Source organism: Epinephelus fuscoguttatus, linkage group LG5 (assembly GCF_011397635.1).
Source record: "Epinephelus fuscoguttatus linkage group LG5, E.fuscoguttatus.final_Chr_v1".
Classification (NCBI taxonomy): domain Eukaryota; kingdom Metazoa; phylum Chordata; class Actinopteri; order Perciformes; family Serranidae; genus Epinephelus; species Epinephelus fuscoguttatus.
This window is the reverse complement of record NC_064756.1, coordinates 9,244,622-9,266,927: the sequence shown is the minus strand read 5'-3', so window position 1 is coordinate 9,266,927 and position 22,306 is coordinate 9,244,622. Positions and strand designations below refer to the sequence as shown.

At 41.3% G+C, this 22,306-nt stretch overlaps 1 protein-coding gene across 4 annotated transcripts in view; it reads left to right on the top strand.

The window, feature by feature from the left end:
- LOC125888332 (limbic system associated membrane protein) overlaps window positions 1-22,306 on the top strand; it is a 639,477-nt gene that overhangs the window by 530,430 nt on the left and 86,741 nt on the right. For all 4 annotated transcript variants that reach the window (XM_049575617.1, XM_049575618.1, XM_049575619.1 and 1 more), the window contains 2 exons: window positions 15,760-15,904; window positions 18,915-19,002. In XM_049575617.1, the coding sequence (XP_049431574.1) occupies window positions 15,760-15,904; window positions 18,915-19,002 (233 nt within the window). The remainder of the gene's footprint in view (window positions 1-15,759; window positions 15,905-18,914; window positions 19,003-22,306) is intronic.

Below are 22,306 nucleotides of genomic sequence, written 5' to 3'. Positions count from 1 at the left end.
CCATGTCTGAAGAAATACACTAAAAGGTGTGGTGCCAAATGGCTGCTCGGAACACAAGAAATTAATCTTTGTGAAATGGTCAGCAGTAATGCAATTGTCAGTAACTAAGACATATGAAACAATTGGCGCTGTCTTCTTAAGCGCTCATTCAACCTTGTTTACAGGCTTTGTAAACCGTGCCCTTGGCGATAACTTTGGATCAGCAGCAACTATTCATTGTGTTTATTGGTGATTTCTAGATGCAGAGCTGTTGCATTAAGAAGTACTATGTGAAAAGACAAACAGTGTGTGGCATTTTATTTAATGTTCTAAGAACCCTCCTAATCCTTGTTTGTGCCAGAGGCTAATTTCCTCCCGCACAGAGTCGGAGTTTTACAACAGTGGCATAGTTTCTTTTGTTATTAAACCACCACTGTGGTGAAATTACATTCTTCTGCTTGTTTATTTTCTAGTGTCAGCTGAGTATTTTAGCATGATTATTAGCTTCAAGCTGTCTCTGTGTGTCTGTCTCTCAGTCATTCCCACACTCTCTCTCTGTATATTGGTAGAAGAAGGGGAAAAAGTAGGGATGATTTCAAGCCCAGAAAAACACATTCTTCTGCCTCCTGTTTCCTCCTGCTCCCTCTCATCCCTTTCCCCTGTCAGGGTTGCTTGGCATTATCTGCTGGAACAGTTGCTCTGAGGAACAAGACAAACTCTCCCCTCCCTTTTTCCCTCCCGCATTTCCATCCCTGCCACTACCCACCCTCCACCCTTTCTCATTGCCCTGCACAGAAGAGAAAGCAATTAAAAGGGAATCTGCTAGATTGTCTGTGTTTATACCATCTCCGAGAAGGTTGCCGGGCTGTTATGATAATAACGCATTGCTGGATCATTACCCAGAATCTTCGTTTTACCCGTGCCTATCTCTCAGTGTGCAGATGAGCGGTGGCACACGTGCTGCCACACATGACAGGGCTTGAGAGCACGAGGCCTTTTCTTCTCGGCCGCGGTTATTGTGGAAGTTATAAATCCTTGCTGTCTCTCCTTTTGTTTCCCTCCTTTTCTCTCCTTCGCTCTCACTCCCTGCCCTCCTTTTTCTAAGAAAGTGTTACTGCCAAGTTTTGACAAAAGGCTTCAATTGCAGGCACTCATGGGAATAATATTATTTATTAATTATGGTGGTTGGAAAGCAATGTATTGACATACTGTTATTTCACATGCCTGGAAATGAACAAGGCTACATTATGGAGCCCAAGCGCTAATTATTATGTACAAATCATTTGATAACATATCCACATTCTCTGCTACATTACCATTTGGTTAACAAATGGATGCCAAAGCACTGATATTAAATTACACAAGCAATTTCAGTTAGTGTAGTATTTTCCAATAGTTGAGTTAATTGTTTTTATCAGTCTTATGGTAATTTATTACACAAGTTTTTTTCTCTGTGTGTTTTTCATTTGTTGTATAATGTGTTTACAGTAAAGTGACAAGGTGTTAAAAGAACATTCTTCTCATGTTTGTTTGTGTCTTAGCCCTCTGCTATGCACTTTAACACTAATTTAGGTCAAAGATAAGATAATAATATCTTTGTATTCATTCATGAGCCCCCTGCTGAGTCTAAATTAGGGTCTTGAATATCATTATTTTGCAGCAATGGCTTTTCCAGCAACACCTAATAGCACTTGTAGGGCTGCGTCTTGCCACATGAATAAGGTTATTAATGAATCAATAGGTTTGCACTTCATTATCACCATACATTGTGATCCATTGCAGTCCAAAAACCTGACAAGTATACTGTAACATCCTCCCTGTTATGAAAGACTGTGTCAGGGCGCTGTTGATACTGAGATCAACATCTACTGTATGTGTCAATGTCCATGAGGCTTATGGTTTTCTTGTCCTTTGATACAGACGCCAACTCTGCATAAAGTGAGTAATTAAAGATCACCCGAAGAACACTCGCTCCTAACTGGCAGAGTCAAAACCTTTTCACACTTACACCTTGTGCAGCATGCAGTGGTTGTTAACATTAGTTAGCCTTGTGCAGGCTCGGGGGACCACTTGAAGCGATGAGTTATCTTTGGTGCTAAGTGCTATGAAAGACCTCTGCAATAGCAACAGGATTCATGCTGAGTTCATGTAAGAATCATTGTGGTTATTAAACCCCGTGGAAATGGAAAAAAAAAAAAAGAACAGAACTATGGTAATGTGTTGAAATTGTGACATGTTACTATGGCTACACTATCGACTGATGTTGCTGTCGAACAGCGGGAGGTTGGTCCTCTCTTCTTCCTCACGGGCAATTTTGTGTGAAGGATGCAACCAAATAAATGAAGGGAGTACGTGGCTGTGCTTTATGTGTGAATACTGGAGTCATTAGAGCTTATGTGTGCCGACAAGTCTCTCTTCAGAATGCAGAACTAAGATTGCGATCACAGTTCCACAGATGTTCAATGCAGCTCGGACTGTGTGTTCGCTTATCAACACTTAAATGCAAACCAGCAGCCTGGACGCATTCAGGTAGTCAGAAGTGTTAGATATTTGCTCTGTATTTGTATTTTAGGATACATGCATCACATTTGCTTTTCTTGTTTGTTGGGGTTTTTTTGAAGTACAGTTGTATGAGGTACTTACTCATAGTCACTCTATTACCTTTAGTAACCTTCAGGTAGTTAGTGCACCTCCAGTTTGGAGAGGGAGGCAGTCGTGCCAACACAGAAGCCAAGCAATGTACTGCTGTAGATAGGAGTTAACAGCAAAATGTATTTTATCCACCTAAAGAAAGGCCTACTGAAAAAGAAATCAATATCAGTTAAGTGGGTCCTATGCTGAGAATATTTTCAACACTTTACCTTGCTGTCAGATAACCCCTTTACTTTGGCCCTATATTTTCCCTACTGCAATAATTCACTATCAGTGAACACTTGTTTCAAATTTGAAGAAGATTGCTCAAAGTATGACCATTCTATAGTGTTTTTCCATGAAAAGGTCCAGGCGGAGCTCCAAATGACAAGTCGGTCTCTCAGCTTTAAAACAGTACTATCAGTGATCAAACAACACTCAGCCAGCTTCTAACATTGTACCGTATTGAAATCAGGCGTGATTATGATAGCTGATGTTGTTTATGACACAGAAACACCATAAAACATCACCAGAGTAAAGCCATATAAAACGTGAAAGTTATGATCCCACTTTATAGACAGTATATCTCAGCCAAAACTAGTGGTAGGACTGAGACTCTTACCACTAGTACCACTTACCCTTTATAAAATAGCTAAGTCCCTGCTAACAGCTGCTCATAAGATTGAGAGTAATCCTTTAACTTTTCCCCTCGAAAAACGGCATGACATGACTTGTCACCACTCATCGCGATTTTGGACTATGTGTGTTTAGGCTGCTCTGGTGCGAAACGCATAAGAAATAAAAGAAAAACAATGTTATTTTTGAAAAGTCGAGAGCTTCCTGAATCCGGCAATACCAAACATCACATGGTTTGATGACGCAGTGCGCCTGTGAGATACCATTTAACAGAAGAGGAGGGGAGCGAGGACGTTTGGTGTCCGGGCTGAGTTAGAGAGGTTAAAATGTCTAAAATATATTTTGCTGCTAACACCCATTGCCAGCATTACATGGTTTAGCTTTCTTGGCGGTGCTCCTGTCTGCTTCTACAAATTGGGGGGGTGCCGACCGCCATCTAATGCAAATAATACTCTGACTATACAGCAGCACCTCATACAACCCCACTTCAAAAAAATCCAAACTATCACTTTAAGATGTAAAGCCAAGTTTTCAGGGCTGTAAAGTAAAAATAAACCGTAAAAGTAACCCAGTTTTAAAATGTCTATCCTCATGTATTCATGTATTCACTTTCTGTTGCCACTTATCCTACTGGGGGTTGCAGGGGGGCTGGACATTGGACATATTGGACATATCCCAGCTGACATTGGGCGAGAGGTGGGGAACACCCCAGACAGGTCACCAGACTATCACAGCTGACACATAGAGACAGACATCCATTAATGCTTACATTCACACCCACAGCCAGTTTAGAGTCACCAATTAACCTGCATGTCTTTGGACTGTGGGAGGAAGCTGGAGTACCCAAAGAAAACCCATGCTGACACGGAGAACATGCAAACTTGAGTTTGAACCAGGAACCTCTTGCTGTGAGGCGACAATGCTAGCCACTGTACCACCATGCAGCTGTGTATACTCAGGTTTCATATAATGGAGGTGGAATGGAACACAATTTAGTGTGAAAACCAAAAATAGAATATTTTTAATAATTAATCACTGACTGTCAACCTTAATCACTGTCATCTGTAAGACAAAGTAAAGTTCACCCTTTTCAAGTCCCCTATATGGCAAAGGTGAAGCGCATTAAACTCAAAATGTATGCAGTTGCATTGCCTTGCCAGTAAGATTTCACGTGAAGATATGAGGAGTAGCTGTTAACCTTTCACCGTGTCCCTCTGCATCGGCATTTGAATTTGCTATTCCATCCCTGGCAACAAACCACCAAAGACCTTTCTGGCCTTCTCATTTGACATGACACCTGTCAGTCATGCGTTTGATATGCCAACCCCTGAGCTGCTGCTGGCTAACCTTTAAAGTGCACCCGCAAGACTAAATGCTACACATTGTAGATGCAGCATCAAACGGAGGCCCTCACAACCCCACCTAATAAGGCTGCGCTTTCGAAAATTGGCCCACCAGGGAGAAATGCTGATTAGTGTGGTGAGTGGGTATGAAAGCCAAGTCTCACACAGGAAGTGATGACGAAACAACCGGCGCCTCAAGCTCTGATTCACACCATAATTATTTAAGACACATCTTCAGTTCAAAGTGTTACCTTTGAGATAAAAAGGCCTATGAGTGAGAAAAGGTAGCAAAGCTCCTGGATTATATTTGTGTGATTTCGTGGGCTTTGCTAAAGCTCTACTAGATGCAAGTGGAATCTGTGTTGTTGAGATGTAGTGCAGGTCTCGGTAGTTCCGCTTTGTACATTATCAGCAGCTTTCCCAAAACACATAGTGTGCTGGGCCAACAAATTCAAATAAGCCTATTTCATTTCAGACAGAATTTATGATGTTGCATTTCATTTCGCAGCCTAAATAGTGGCAGCAGGGTCTGGAGTATTTTAGCACTTACAAGACTATCTTTTTTTTTTTTTCCTCTTGCCTCTGTTCTCCTTCACTGGCACTGCATCATCAACTGATTCACCTCTTTCTGCCCGTAATGCACCAAAGCAGAACACAGTGATGGATCGCGTAAGAGGTAAATGTGCAGAGTGGAGAAATGAGGTAGTAGTTCCGCGGTGTCACACTTGGAGACGAGGCCTTATGTGACATCCTGTAATAATAAGAGCAGGTTGTGCGTTGAGAGGGGAGTCCAGCGTAAAGGTCGACGCTCTGCAGCCGGTAATTGTGGAGTAATGAGTATAATTTGCAGCTGCAAGAGGCATGTGGCTTACATTAGCAATAATATGTCTCCCCCCCTATGCTTACAGACTTGTCAGCACAAGACTGCACAGATTCAAAGGGCATAAACACAGACGCAAGGATATCCTTATGCAATACAAGCACCTCCTCAGGTGCACTTTCAACAAAATTTTAAGATTCACAAAGGTAAAGTAGTATTTTGTTTTATCAGTGTCGTTATTTTTCTCCACCCACTGCATGCATTGACTGAGGATTGTGCTGCACAGTCAGACCACGGCTATACGGGGGAGTAATAACAGGCAGGGGAACAGGACAATGAGCTATGAATGGGAAGGGGACAGGTAAAGAATAGGAAGATGGATCGAGCAAAGAATGAATGAATGGGGTAGACAGAAAGGGAAGGGCAAAGACAGAGAGACAAGAGAAGGTACAAAACAGCAGGAAGAGAGGGAAGGTGACAAAAAGGGAAGATATGATGGAGGGAGGAAGCGCGGTACATCTCCTGAGATTTAATAGCAGCATCCTGCCCTTGCCATAGATCCTCCTGCCTACGTCTCAATGAGGCACCATCTGTCACAAGCTCGTTACATCTAGCCACTTCTCCCTCACACTCCAATCCTGCGTAAAAATGCAGCACAGAGGAGGGAAAGAGGAAGCGATGGAGGGGTTGTCACATTGACTTTCAAATGAGGATGGATGGGTCAAAGTGAAGCTAGACTGACAGGGGTAGTGTCAGGGCTCCTGTGCTGCTGACATGTACAGTATGAACTCTGATCAGCGGTTAGATCTCGGTTTTCCACCAGGCACACGTATTGCCTTTGCCCTCCTCCGCTGGCCCTCCACGACAGTTGCCGTGGAGATTTAAAATCTTGCAGTTCACAGCAGACCCCAAGCACAACATCTAATTGGTAAGGCTTCAGAAACTTTTGAAAAAACACGACACACACAGAAATTTAACTGCCCTGGCACTTGCAAAGCCTCGGAGGTGAAATCACACCTGTGCCATGCAAATTTGAATCAAGCAATCCTGCAAATTCCTGAGTTGTTTGTAACCATTTTTGATTAATAAATTCCCCCCCTGCTAGGTCTGCTGGCCAAGTCTCAAAACAATCATTCCTGCCCTGATTAATGGCTTGCTCTAAGCACTGATGCATGCCAACCAAGATGGAGGGGCTTCATGATGGAGAATTATATGAGGATTTGTGGCTGTCTGGGGGCTTTGAAGCAGAGAGGATAAATCAACTCAGCAACATAGGTTACTTCAAGTCTATTCTGATGTTATTACGTCACCAGGGATTTCCCTGCAGGGATTGACTCCGGGGTTTTGCTTAAGGGAGGGAATGACGAGTGCACTGACTGAAGTGACTGCAGCGACTGATGGCAGGTCTTGGAGAAGTTTAAGGGTTAACACAGCTCTGTCTTCTATGTTCTTCTTTGTATGTGGATCTTAGGGACAGACAGACAAAAAGACACAGGAACATTTTAATAGATAGGTCTCTTTCCTACTCCAGCTGGTCCCCTCTGTGGTGTGTGCAAGGCCCAGGGGATGGGCTCTATCTGTTGATAACAGCTTTGTTTAAAATCACTATTAATGAAAGGAGACAGTTTATCACCCTCGACATATCACCCTCATCATCCCTCTCTTTAAATGCTTCATTAAACCTGCAAAGGAAATTTTGCAAACACGCTTCAAACGCTTTGCACCTGCCTTTCGGAATCGCAATAATTAATGTGTGCTGTTTGCCACTGGTGTCAACATCAATTCAACAAAAGCCAAACAGCGACTGTTAATTAACACATCTTACCCAATGACATAAACATGCATGCGCAGGTGCGATACATTCAGTTTAATGTTTGCATTAAAATGTTTTCTATGATTTCACATTATCTAAGAGCTTACTTACTGACTTTGTGTTAAAGTGTAAAATTTAGTTTTAGTTTTGTTTGTTTGTCAAAAAGGTGGAAAGTAAATTCTAAAGCAAGACAGCATTGCACCAAGTAGTATTTCAATAAATGCTTTGTTCTGCTAAGCCTGGTCCTTGGGGATAAAAAGTTAGACCTTACCGGAAATACATTTAACCTGCTGCGCAGAGAATATCTGGGGCAAGAAACTGCTTTGAGGGCTATAAAGGAATGACCTGACTTTGATTTGGTATGCAGCTTTAGCTTTGTTTCGTTCCCATAGCTCACGTTACCTCTCTCTTTTCTTGGTGTCGCTTTCTTCTGCATCAAATCTTCAATCTCAATCTCTTCAATCTCAACGCCCCCTCCCTGCCCCCCCCCCACCTTTTTGTGCCCCTTGCCACATACATATAGACAACATGGACAAAGAATTTACTGGCAAGCCTTGGCAGCTCTTGCCCACCAGGTTGGAAAGAGGCAGATTTTGATCAAACCGCCAGTGTGCCAGTCTCGCCTTTAATCTTTATTGATTGCTGAAACAAGTTGTTTGACTTGTTTGGAGAAAAGACTTCAGATTCTCTCTGTATGGCAGATATTTGCTGCAACACACAGAAATCTGCAGCAACACATGCATGCACACAGATATGGTGAGGAGAGGGGAATGACAGGGAGGCAGAGGGTTGAAAAGGGTGGAGGGCAGAACAAGACAGGAGCGCTACAAGGAGGAAATGGAGAAAAAAAAAAGATGCTTTGTTAAGGGGTGAGTGTCAGAGAGGCAAAAAAGGAGAGAAAAGACAAGGTAAGATGAGGAGAACCAGGGTATTGATGGGGATAGCGGGTGGTGGGGCTGTTCTGTCAGTCTTGGCACATCGTTCCTCTCATTACAGTTTCACTCCCTGGCTTCAGCCTGCTCTTTGGTCCTCCCCCACGGCTAGCCCCGGAGCAGGGATCCATCCAGCCCAGCCCTCCTGTCAACACAAGCCCAGCTCAGCAGCTCTGGCCCAGGCATCTGTCAGCCCACACAGTCCCCTGTCAGCCATAGCCTGTTGGCCAGTCCATATTGGCACAGCACAGCAGGCCAGAAAAAGAGTATAATATAGCACAGCAGAGCATCCATCAGCAAAGCTCATGGTAACACAGAGCAGGACAGCAACCTAGGCATCCATCACAAGCAGACCCAGTGTAAACCCAGCCCCCGGTCTCTGAAGGAACTGATAAACAACCATGCCACTTTGTAAAACCCAGTAACAAAAAAGAAAAAGGTGCATTTAACAAGGTTTTTTGTTTACAAGCACCAGCAAATATTTGCTAGCATTTACAAGCTTTTTTTATGTTAGCTGAGACTATGTTTTCTGTCGAGGATTATGGGTTTGGAGAGGATTGCGAACATGGAGATGCTGTTGTGATTAAAAGGGGCTGATTTTTTTGCCAAATATTCAAATAAATAAAGTCACGCTGGCTAAATAACACAGCTGAGATACTGCATCATTGTGAGGGCTGAAGCCAGTTAATGGGATGGATTTTCATTACAAATCGTTCAACCGTGCCTCGCTATTCCAATCAAATCGAGTTCTCCCGAAGCGACTTGTTGAATGTGCCTCAGATCAGGCCAGCCGGGGACATGCAAGCTCTTATTTCTCATTCTGGACGAGCAGAGCTCCGGCACAGCCTGAGAACCCCGGCCCTGCCTAGTCACACCTTGACAGCTACTCTGCTAAAAGGAAGCGAGCGCTATAGGCAGACGGCCCCTCTGACAAGTGATAGGAAGTTATCTGCTTCCCAGGCAGTCTCTCATTAGTTAGAACAGGAAATAGCTACTACTGAGCATGCTCTTCTCTCTGCACCATGGGCTGCTGGGCTCCTCTAGGGGTTCGAGCAGTTCGAGGGAAGGCAGACAAAGCGGAGGGCAAGGGGTAGCAGAGAAACCTGATCTGTGGAGCAGATCAATGAAAAGTCCCTTTGATTTCTATTTCATGCTGTCCACTTTTACCCAAGAGTGTTGATGGAGAGATGAGAGGGGAGAAGACACTCGCAGAGAGGAGCAGGAATAACCAGGAAGAGAGGCAGACGGGGGTGAGAAGACGAGGATAGCAAGCGGAAGAGAAGTGGTGGAGTGGAGAGGCAGAGGTGCGAAGAGATGAGATGGAAAGATATAAGGCAAAGGAAGATGAGAGCGTTTGGAATAAGTCTCTGATTGAAGTCTGAGTGTGGTGGCATGTACAGCACCATGTGTTGTGTATTTATTTATCTATTTCTCTGACCCATATGGAGCAGCATATGGTGACCGCCAAGTGAAAGGAGGTAATACAATTAGGAACATTTGGATGATTAATAGTCCCAGTCACCTGTATTTATCCAAGAGCTCACATGATGCTTTGGAGGAGCCGCACTCACAGTATGAGTGCAATTTACAATTACAACTGCTTGTCCCACTTACACAGAAGGTATAATTGGGTGCACCCTGCTACACCATTCATCTTTCCTCTTTTATTTCACAATGTTTGCTCCTTCCTTTATGACCTGGAAACTGGTGTTTGCCCAGAGATCTTGACAGCAGCCACAGGACAGTTGGAAAGAAGGCTGTTTTGATACTACCTTCAAAGTACCTTTGGCTGAGGATAAAATGTAGGAGAACCATTTCATGATTGTCTTCCAGTATTATTTTACCATTTTTTCATAGTTCTGTCGGTCATTCAGTTGGTCTACAACTTTGGTCCGGCAAAAAAATCTGAACCATTATTGGATGGATTGTCATGAGTGTTGGTGCTAGCATTCATGGTCTCCACATGATAATCCCCTGACTTTTCATCTAGCACCACCTGCAGGTCAAAGTTCAGTCAAATATTTCTACACCAACTAGATGAATTGGTGCAATTTTATGCAGACATTCAAGGTACCCAGGGGTTGAATCTTAATAATTTCAGTGCCCCCTTATGCTGTGTTCACACTACAAGCAAGAATGCAACAGTGTGACCAGCATGTAGCCTACACTATCATGCTATCTAAGTTGCAGATGAAGTATTGCTCAAGTGTTTGTTAATGTGGTTATATTGTCACGGGCAAAGACGTGCCACAAAACACTTTGACTGAACATCATCTAAAGTTTGTATTTAGTCAAGGAAATATCAGTGCTTTTGATCAATGTCTGAGCCCCATTTTACATCACATAAAGCTAGCATAGCGTCAACTAACTAAGCTAAATAGCATAGTACCACAGCTAGCTAACGAATTGCCCCTGGTGGGATTAATAAAGATGAAATAGAGTTGTAGCCTGACTTAAAAAATTGTGGTTTTCAATTCAATCCAATTGAACTTTTATTTATCCCGAAGGTAATTCTTGTGACAGAGAATGCTTCAAATTACAGTAACATTAAATACAGTAACCACAATTTTGACGCACCACACAGCTATTAAACCTCAGCATGCTTGCATTGTCATTGAGAGGATGTTAGCATGCTGACATCTTACTATATAATGACGAAAACTTTGTGTGTGTGTGTGTGTGTGTGTGTGTGTGTGTTCCACGTTTTTCTCCTCACTGACTTGGTCAATCCATGTGAAATTTGGCACAGTGGTAGAGGGTCATGGGAGGATGCGAATGAAGCAATATTACATCAATTGGCCAAAGGGGGGCGCTATAGCAACCAATTGAAATTGCAAACTTTGAATGGGCATATCTCATGCCCTGTATGTCGTAGAGACATGAAACTTTGCACAGAGATGCCTCTCCTCACGAGGAATAAATTTGCCCCGAGAACACATAACTTCCGGTTTATAGATTTTCCGCCATTTTGAATTTTTTGAAAAACACTTCAAATCGATCTCTTCCTAGGAAGTTTGAGCGATCTGCATGAAACTGGGTGAACATAATCTAGGGACCAATATCTAAAGTTCCCTCTTGGCAAAGTTGGAAAACTTACTAAAACTGAGCTTCTATAAGGCAATGAATATTGCGGAGGGCGTGGCTCATCACATAAAGGTGTATAACATCTCAAGGGTTTCACCCATCACCACGCAACTTTGTAGGCATATGACCACACATAATCTGAGGGGACCCCTCCATTATTGACCCCATCAAACAAAATGGGGGCGCTAGAGAGCTAATTTCTTATCTAGGCCTAACCGCCATATGGATTTTTACTAAACTTGGTAGATATGTAGAACAGGACGCCTCAAGGTGACTGGAGAAATTTAACTCTAATTGGCAACTGGGTGGCGCTATAACAACAGAAAAATGCTTAAAAATGGCTAAAATACGACTGATCGCTGTGGCTCCCCCTGTGGACCAATGTTGTTGTTTTTTCTAATTTTTGCTATGACTAAGTCATGGTATGGTATGCTGTACATAATCACGGAAACTGTCAGTGTGTCATTCTGTCAGTCAGTCAGTCATTCTACCAGTGCGCCCCACTTTTAAGTCAATACAACATATAAACACTTTAACTATCTGCCTTTCAACGTGCTAACTCAACTACTAATGTACAGTTTTAAAACTGTCAGAATACATTGCTCTTCTTAATGGGTTTCCTTGACTGTTTAATCTGCAATTTCCTATGACCTGTATCCCAAACACACACCATGCATTTAAGACAAAGCACTGCTGTGCATAAGTGCAACCTCCCAGCTCTGCTAGCATGAGTGTAGGTCTTGTTTAGAGGACAGTCAGACAAAAAAAAGACAAGTTGGCAATAACAAGACAGTGTGAGCGACATCCCTACAGTGTCTGTGATGTTGACACAGACGCTGCATGAATAATAATTATCTCACCTCGGTGACACCCCTATGAATGCAGACTTCTGTTGTCCAAGACAAATGTTTGGAAGATGCACCAGAAGGCAGGAGTTCTGACGAAAACATAAAAGACACGTTTCCCTGCTAATACTTCATAATGATACTGTACATATGTAAAGTGCCATATGATATGGCCTTTGTGTGCACAGTTACACTTAATATTATGGTAACGATTATTGTACCATTGAATATTTACACAGGAGAGACGGCACTTTAAATCAAAGTACACAATCTGTGTGCACAATGACCAGCTGTCAAAGTACACAATGACAAGCTGTGGAAATTTTCATTTTCATGTGTTTATAGGATCTTCGCAGCTGTTTTTATTGGCTTTATAGTCATATATTTCTTTTGGAAAGTTTGATTTATTTTCTATTTTTCCTTTTCTGAATTTTTACGACAATGACTGCTGCTTTCAATTACCTACTTTTCCACACAATTTTCATCTTATCTCTAAATCCACTTGAGTTTAAAGTCTGTAACATTTACATATTAATTGCATGATAAATCTCATTACAATTCACTGAGTAACAATTCTGCAGTCTCTGAACCCTCTTTCTAATGATCACAAAGCATCAGTCAAGCTGCATTTTGCCCTCCACAAAGCAGAAAGCAACAGCTTGCCACATCAGTCTTTCATTGAACAGAAGTCTCAGTTCACTCTGTAAATAGTAAATAGTAATAAAAGTGTCAGTGAGTGTGTGGTTGCAATTTTCAACCCACGGATTTTTGTATGTTTAACTGAAACGCAAGGACGTTTTCTTCCTCCTTTTTTCATTTTGTGGTAGAGTATTTTCTTTTAATAAAAACTCCAAGAAGCAGTCTTCTACATCAGGTCTCTGAGATCAGTGACAATAACAGACATGGTTACTAGAATCACAATCTTATTTTAACAAATCTGTAGATTTTAAGCGGCATGGTGGTGCAGTGGTTAGCATCGTTGCCTCACAGGAAGAGGCTTCCTAGTTCGAACTCCAGGTTGGGGGAGCCCTTTTGTGTGGAGTTTGCATGTTCTCTTGTGTCAGTAGGTTTTCTCCAGGTACTCCAGCTTCCTCCCACAATCCAAAGACATGCAGGTTAATTGGTGACTCTAAATTGTCCGTAGGTGTGAATGTGAGTGTGAATGGTTGTCTGTCTCTGTGTGTCAGCCCTGTGATAGTCTGGTGACCTGTCCAGGGTGTACTCTGCCTCTTGCCCACTGTCCGCTGGGATAGGCTCCAGCTCCTCCACAGTTATGGAAAATGAATGAATGTAGATTTTAAGCTTTACTCTTTGAACCGTCAAATTATTACATCACTGAGACGTATCATTTGTCAAACATGCTCGTTGCAAGTCTGTAGTTTAATCCTAAGCTCTATGAAATGTCTGTGCTGTAGACAATTGTCTTGCACAGTCCTTTACAAGATCACGATTCAGCTTTTGTAACAGCCTGCTGTTTGGTGTAATCTAAGTTTTTTTTTTTTTTTTTTGAAAGAGACAACCGAAGGAAACTGGTGTCACGATTCTGTTCACGTCTCCTCGTTCTGTCTTTCACTTTCCTGCTTTTGTTTTTTTCACCTCCTCCCATTTACTTCACGGTAGGAGACAAGTGGTAATAAGGGAAGAGAGGAAGCAAGGCTCAGTGAAAACAAACAAGATGCAGCCATTCAGTCAGCCAGGGCAGTTTATTGCTTCACTGCAAACACGTAAAATCTCTTCAACTTGTCACTGTGTGTCTATGTGTTGTACTAATTTAGAACACTGTCGCGTAGAAAACAGAGAATAGCTCTTAAACGGTCAATCACAGCATTAAAACCTCTACACTCAAACTGTTTACATCAAAACAACAAAACAATCCAATCATACATTTATAATCATAAGGACTGTGTTATTACATTTTGTGTATTAGATTGCTCTTTCAATAAACTGTACCAAGCATATATGCACTTCTGCACAGTATATTTTATGTAATTGCGTGGTAAATGGACAGGTGCTGAACAAAGGCAGGCACTTCACATCTCAGTAGCTGATGTACTGTTGACCTCTTTCAGTACGACAGTGTCAAATACTGTATTGTACATAAGGTGATGTGCATCTGGCTGATGCAACACTACACTGAAGCTACAGTAGAATATATCGCAGTTCTGTACAGTGAATTATTTAAATGTTTTGTGCCTATTTATATGCATTCTGAAGTAAAATTCAAAATTAGGTTTCTTTGTATTTTCGAAAAGCTCGAAGGTTTTGACTAGAATATAAAGTTCTGCAGGTTTGACCACACAACTTGCACAGATCGAGCACCACAGGGGCCTATCGTTTATGGATGATTTGCAGAGGTTAAAGCTCAAAACTCATAAAAACAATCTACATTTTATGAATTTGAATTATGTGAGTTAGGCTTCATTTTCCAAATGTCTCCTCTAAATAGGAAAAATCCATGCTTTTAGTTTTCAGTCGTTCATGTAGCTCTCCGTGACAACAAATGTGTCTTAATTAGTTGCTTTCGACTACAAAGTCGATTAATTAGAGCCCCAAATATATTCGAAACAAAATGAGATAAACCTGTTCTCTTCAGAGTGAAGAAAGTAAAGGGTAGATGTCAGAGTGAGTCAGTAAATACAGTGAGTTATCTTGGTTCCACACAAAGGGAAGGAACATCAACAAGGATTCAAGCTGCGAGTACAAGCCTTCAACAAATCTGACATCCAGCTCCCACTGGGTAACAGGCTGGGGGTGACTGCACCACCACTTTTGTGCATCACCCGGGGTCACCTGCCAAAGACAGCCTCACTCCACTGCCTCGCTAATCTACTCTCTTGTAGCCCAACACACTCCAAAGCAGTTTGCACAGCCAAGGCTCGGGGAGTCGCCGGAATTTGCATGTGAGGCGCATCCACTGTCGGCTTGCATTACGGCTGATATCCATTCTCATTGATTCCGACGTCCTCTCACATTTACATTTATTCATTAGGCAGGCACTCGGCTCCCATCCCTCCCGTGCAAGATGTCTTAGCTCAAGCTTTAGCTCAAGCTTACTTGGCGTAATGTTCTGACAGCGTGCAACAAGCAGTAAACAAGAGGATACCGGTGTCCTTTCTCATCCACAGGAATAGGCTCACTGTTAAAGGAGATGTATTTATCAGAGAGAGGAAGGGAGGTAGATTCAAAGAAGGTGGAGAGACAGGGGTAAAAAGAGACAGTGAGTGGGAGGAAGAGAGTGTGTGGGGGATGAATTGTGGATAGGAAAGAGAAAGAAATGCTCCACAACTTAAGCTTTTCTTTCAAGACCTCAGGATAAGTGGAGTGCTGAGTTGTCCCTTGCTGGTCAGCAGCATCAAACACAGCTGAACCGTGTTGCAGTATCCCCAGCTTGGCCACTTGTTTCAAGAAATTATTATGCCTTTAAACCCCTACTTAAAACGCCTCTGAGTTACAGCCCACCTACTCCGTGGGATCCGATAATTGCTGTTATTTGTTTCTTTCCTATCTGCAAAGCTCCACATATCCTTTCTCCTAATAAGATTACAGCTTATGAAATGAAAGATATTACCTGCCCTTTTCTTTTCACACCCTCTCGCACCACATGCCCTTATGAGAAACGCAGGCTTCCATTTCTGTTTCCTTCTCCTCACCTCGCTCGTTCTTGTTGTGCCCGCAGGTGTTATGTGGATGACAAAGTGTCCAAGGTGGCTTGGCTCAATCGATCCAACATCATCTTTGCTGGCCAGGACAAGTGGTCCCTGGACCCTAGAGTAGATCTGGTCACTAAAGGACAGCTGGAGTACAGCCTGCGCATACAAAAGGTAAAACTGACCTAGAAACTGGAATGGTCTGTTACATTCATTATGAGCTCAGTGTGATTGACAGTTGCATCTCAAGATGAGAGAAAAACAGATTTTTTAGTTGTTGTTCTTTCAAGGATCCTATTCAAGTCATGAAATATGACCTTAATAAACTGCACACTTTGACTTTTGAACAGCCGGAGCTGTGTTGTTTAAATATTTATTCATTCGTTTATGCATTTTTTTATGCAGCAGGTTCAGTCAGACTTTGTTCACTCTGTCCTTAAGTTTTAATTTACCACTTATGTGAACCTGCCTGACCATTAGCATATGAGAAGACAGGATGAGAAGACAGGGGCGTTTTTACATAAAAACAACTTTCTGCTAGCTAATATTAAAAGAATAATATGACATGTTAAGAAGTACGCTTGTGTGCTCGTGTAAAGCCGGAGGGAGGGCTGCTAGATTATCTTCGCATAAAAACTAGAAACAAGGGGAAATAGCTAGCCTGGCTGTGTCCAAAGCTAAAGAGGGATTCATATGAAACGGACAAATAAATCTAATCATGTTATCAATATCAATCTTCTCATATAACTAATGGCAAGAAAGGAATGAGAGTATGCACCCAAATTTCAAGCTATTATTTACAACCTGTATTCATGCCTAGAATAAATCAAGCATCTGAAACTAAATTTGCAAAAGTGGTGGCATGACCCACTGAAGGAAAAATGTGTGCATAGTTAGTCAAGTTATTCCTTCAGTACAGGTAGATTATATCATTTCATTAAATTGTTATTATCATTTATTATCAAAACAGTATGTTCTCATCATATATACTACATTGCATGCTGGGAGGTCTGCTAATATGCTGATCATGTTTCCTTAGAAACTTAATTTAATGTGTTGAGTGACCTTTCAGCATAACATTCATTCAGCTTTTAATTTATACTATACTTCAAATCAGAATTTGTGTTCATAAATTCAGACACTGTCGAAAAATAAAAAGAAACTTAAAGTCAAATTAATTTACACGTAGTAAAACTTAGTCTATGTATTTATCTTAAATCAATTAAGAAAGATTAGCTCATTCCATTAAACAGTAGTTGTAATAATAACAACTATTTATATGGTAATTTAGACAAGTATGTACAATACAGTGTAATTGAAATGAAAATGATAAAGCACTATGGGCTGTAAAAACCCACCTGTACATACTGGGATCTGTATAACATTGTATAGTTTTGTATGTGTGCATGTACGTATTTTAGGTACATGTATATGTATATTCTTACATTGCATTTTCTGTATATAATGTTCTTTTACTTCTTTGTATTCTGCTATTGTATGACATTGCACTGTGAAGCTCTTTGTAACTCTGGTTTATAAAAGCGCTATAGAAATAAAATTATGATTATTATTATTATTATTATTATTATTATTATCATTATCATATCTTACACCTGTCTCAAAGCTGTGCATAGAGTGCAACTCTCATTGCTAGTTTCAGACCAGTGCAGTTGTCATTTTCTCGCCAGCACCCACACTGTGTTGGTAGTAAATGAACTTGTGCCCATCTGTATGCCCATGTGTGTGTAGGTCTTCAAATGAGGTGCAGTCAGTAGCATTGTTGGCATATTGCTACTTTGAGGCAGCAGAAAGCCATTGTGCCCTTGACAAACAAAAACCTGGTCTAACGTCAAAAGCACAGTATCTTCCTGCTATTTAAAGGATGCAGTGTTCAGATAATTAGATGCAGCTACATAGGTGGGTTCATAACACACGTACACTGTGCTTGTTACACACACAGTGGATGGACATGTGGATACGTTCCAGGTGCGTGTAATAATACATAATCAATGGGGCAACTGTTAATACATTCTCTGAAATATGAACATAACAGAGAGCAGAGCAGAGCTGCTGTCCAACTTACCTTTGGGACAGAAGCTGTGCGCATTTATGGACCAGGAGCAGTTTCACCTTAAGTTCTGTTTCCTTTTTCAAGTTTACAGTTTTCCTGCGTAAATGTCCACAATATTTGCTGCAGTGACATCACTGCTCTTACTATATTAGTCTCAGCAGAAAACTGCTTGCTTCTCCAATTTGCCGAATCTGCCATGTAAATAGGAGCGGGTCAGGTGCAGGACTTCTGGCTTTTAAAGGGAAAGAGAGTTGACACTTGAATACATGTTATGCCCAAAACACACCTATGATTAATTAAGGGATAAATACAACCCCTTGTGCCTTACTTTGTGCCCAGATCAAAGACCTTTGCACACTGAGTCGTTTTTTTTTTTTTTTTTTTTAAGACTTATTCCGTCATCCAAAAAAAAATTGTTAGGCACAGAAATCTTGCACACTGATTCCAGTGTGTTTCATTGTTCTATTCATTGTGAAAATTGGCTATACTTGACAAAATGATGACACATTTCCTCCTTTGCCTCTGGAATTACCTGTCTGGCTGTTACCACTCCCTCCCCGCCTTTCATTTGGCACTGCAGTTGCAAAAGGAGCACATTCTGTGTGCGGTCCACATCCTCCTCCTCTTTATCATCATCCACCCAAATATTACTATCTAACCTGTTGAACGTGAGCTATCTATGAGTTATTAAAAGGTTTCTGTGTGCCCCGTTCCTCTGTCTTGTTGCAGATGTTTCTTCACTGATTGTAGGTCAAAGAAACTCTCATATGCCAAATCGCAAGACATCTAGCTTGTTCTGAAAATTTTAATGGTGGATGAAAGTTTAGGACTCTGTGCAAACGTGATTGACACAATGCGAGGTCATATTTATTTTTAGATGTGCGACAATTTTGGACGAAAAAAATGAACTCAGTGTAGGCCTTAAATTTTACTAGCAAAGCAGCTGAAATGCACTTGCACTTTTGACCACACACTATACATTGTTTAAAATAGAGCCTGATATCTCTGAAAAGGTAACAAAGTAAAATAAATGAAGACATGCACTGCCAGTATTATTGTAATGAGATATATTCAAACTGATGAAACAACAATGTTGTGTTTTATTGTGTGTAGGTGGATGTGTATGACGAGGGGTCGTACACCTGCTCCATACAGACTAAGCAGCAGCCCAAGACCTCACAGGTCTACCTCATTGTACAAGGTAAGTGGCAACCATACACAAACACCCACAGCAAAAGTAAACGAGTATTGCATCACCTATTCATGGCGGCTGTAAAGATATAAACTCAAATATTGGGTCAATAAAGTGTATTATATGCTAAACAGAAGTTACAGCATATAATAAATTACATTTCAAATGTATCCAGAGTCTGAGGCATCATTGTCCAACAGCACACAGGCAGCATACATCAGCGTCACCACCGCTCTATTATTAAATGTTGAAATGTGTCCCTCTAAGGTTTCTGCAAGGAAAATATATGAATATGTATTGTCAGGGAAAAGAAAAAAAAGCTATATGTCACAAATGCCCGCCTACAGCAACCGTATTTCTTGTTCCAGTTCAAATGAATCTTAAGTGCACTTGAAAACCCTTCAGCAGTAGTTTTCCATTTCAAAGAATGGGGAAGTTATTTCTCCTGAATGGAGACAGCAGGAAAGTTGAGAGCGAGAGAGAAGGTGCTGCAGGATTTGATTCAGGGCCTAGAGGGTGGATTTTTTTTTTTCTCAAAACTTTTTCTCTTTTTTGGCAAAATGCCTTCCAAAACTTATCTTTTGGGTTGTAAGGTTGTAGCTCCTGTTCAGGAGAAAGCAATACTATAAAATCATCAAATGCACCTGAGAGGGCTGACAGAAAGGTGCACAGTCATGTTCAGTTTTCAGCTTTCTTTTGGTTATTCTGCATCTTTTTCGCCTTTGAGATGAAATCTTCTGACTGTCATCCAAGACAACTAACTCCATGACTATTTTTTAAAGGAGCATTTTGAGAAATGAGTCCTTATCTCTCCACTAACTATCTCACCATAATTACATGAATGGCATACACATTTAAATAAAGGTATTACCAAGCAGCTGTGGAGCACTGGACAAATCAATGATTAGATGTGGCAAAATTCTCTATGGTCTAAAGATAAAAGCAAAGATAAAACAGAAATAATTGTTTTAGGTGCCAAAGAAGAATGATTTAAACTCAGTGCTTAGGGGTGCAAATCGAAATTTAACATCCACGTGAAAGCGATAACAAAATTAACACACTGAATTCTTTCAAATCAAAGCTTTAAATATTCGTTTTCTACTGCTATTTTTTGTGAAAATAAATGAGTATCTTTTTTTATTTTTCTTCTGTCCAGTATGTTTATTGTCTTTATCTTCTATCTTTTTGTATTCTTTTTAGACTTAATACTTTTTAGACTATATGTGTAAATATACCTTATCTTACCTGAGTGCATTGTAAGGTAAATATGTACCAGGAGCCAGCAGCTTCTTACCTTAGCTTAGCTAAACACAGCCACAACTCGAAGTTTTCACACTTTGGTTTTTGTACAGATTAGACAAACATGATGTAAATTCTTATTCTGTAAATTTGTGAACTTTAGATTTGCTGCAGGCTTATTTTGTTACCATCAAAACAAATCAGGCTGTGTTCTCCTGTTTCCAGTCTTCAAGTCTTTATGCTAAGCTAAGCTAACTATAGTGAACCATAGCCCTTATTTCAGTCAGGAACACTATAGTCAAAGAAAACTTAATTCCCATTTGCAGTATTTTGGGGGTATGACTCTGTCCTGGGACCTCTCTGCCTTTCTTAGGCCGACACAGAAAGCCTCTTCCACACGCCTACTTGGAAAGCCCTAAGGCAGAGAAAGCACACCTCTCTGCCCTTCAGCGTGCAAACGCCAAAAGTCTGAGGCAGAGAGAGCAAACTTTCCTGCCCTTCCATGCGCCTACATGGAAGAGCAGCAGCAAAGACCCCCGGGAACAGAACAGAGCAGCATCAATGACAAACAAAAATGACATTGATAAGTCAGACACAGCATGAAAAGGAGGAGCTGGGGTGGAGGCAGGTTGCAAAGCGGCTTACAGAGGAAGCAGCAACAGTAGGCAGGCTAGAGCAGTTTAAATAAGGAACCCTGAATGAGATTCGCCAGTTGGTTGCATAGAAAGGAATCATGCGATCTATCAGCTGCTCCAACCTGCTCCAAGTCAGTTGGGCTGTTTGAGATCAGCTAATGTAGCTGGGATGTGAGCTCAGCTTGACATCACGTCCTGCCTGGGCTAATGCTATGCTCAGTGTGTATTATAACTGGAATTTTGTGGCTCACGATATCCTTTAACCTGTCACATGTCATGTCACCATCCCTACTCCATCCTGTCTAAACACTCTCTAACAAAGAGAATAATTGCCAACAAATAATCTTGGCGAAAGCAACCTCATTAAAACCTATATTCAGATCATCTCACGACTCCATGTTGCAGAAACTACAGGCAACAGTTTTCTTTTCTTCTGCTTTTTAAACTGTCAGTATACTTGGCCCTTTTAGTTCTTCTTTAAACCTCTGAAATGTTTCTGAATTGCTGAGAAGCTCTCGGGACCATGAAAGAATAAGAGTAATAAAAACATTGAGCTGTGCATCAAGGCCAAAACAAAAAAAGAAAGAGTTCATTATCCATCAAAATGCCATCGCCAAGCCTCCGTAGTCTCGTTTTCCAAAGCCAGAGTTAGTTGACAGAAATTGCTCTTAACCTGTCAGACGCAGGCTGCCTGACACACACGAATGCAATACCTGAGTGCTCAAAAATGGGCTATAGTTTGTTTGTTTGCATGTGTGTAGGAGTGTATGTCTTTATATGCTTTGCTGTCAGCGATGAATGCTTCAACTGTCACTTGTCCATTATCCTGAGAAGACACACTCAAGCAAGACATGGAGCGCTGTGTATGTACAGTGACAAAACTGTTGTTGCAGCTCAATACATTTCAGTGTTGTTCACTGTTTGATCAATCACAGTTTGTTTTGTTTTAACTGCCCCTTCCATTTTGAACATTCTGACTGACTGATGTGAAACCTGACCCCAGATAAATACTACAGGCTGTCAGTGGAGGAAATGCACCACAGTGTAATTTCGCCACACACAATAGCCTACTAGAGAACTTCCCATCCAGCTATGAACTGAAGATATCATCCATTAATAGCATTTTTAAAGGTCAATATGTGAATTGATGCTCCTCTTCTTGGATCCATGGCAGCAAATTGCCTCTCCTTCCCAGAATCCATTGTGTCCGATTATTCAGCGCTTGATCATTGGAATGTCCTGCGTCGACTTTCAGAGTTTCTGTCGACGGCCTCGTTTATCACAGCTAATGCGACAGCTATAGCCAAACATTGATTCTGTTTCTTTCTGTCCCTGCTACTTTGTCCTCTGCTCTGCTTCTCAAAGTCCCATTCAATTTTTGCTGCCATTGTTAAGCTCATCTGTTGTATTTCCCCGCTGTGTGGGTGTAATCTTCTCCT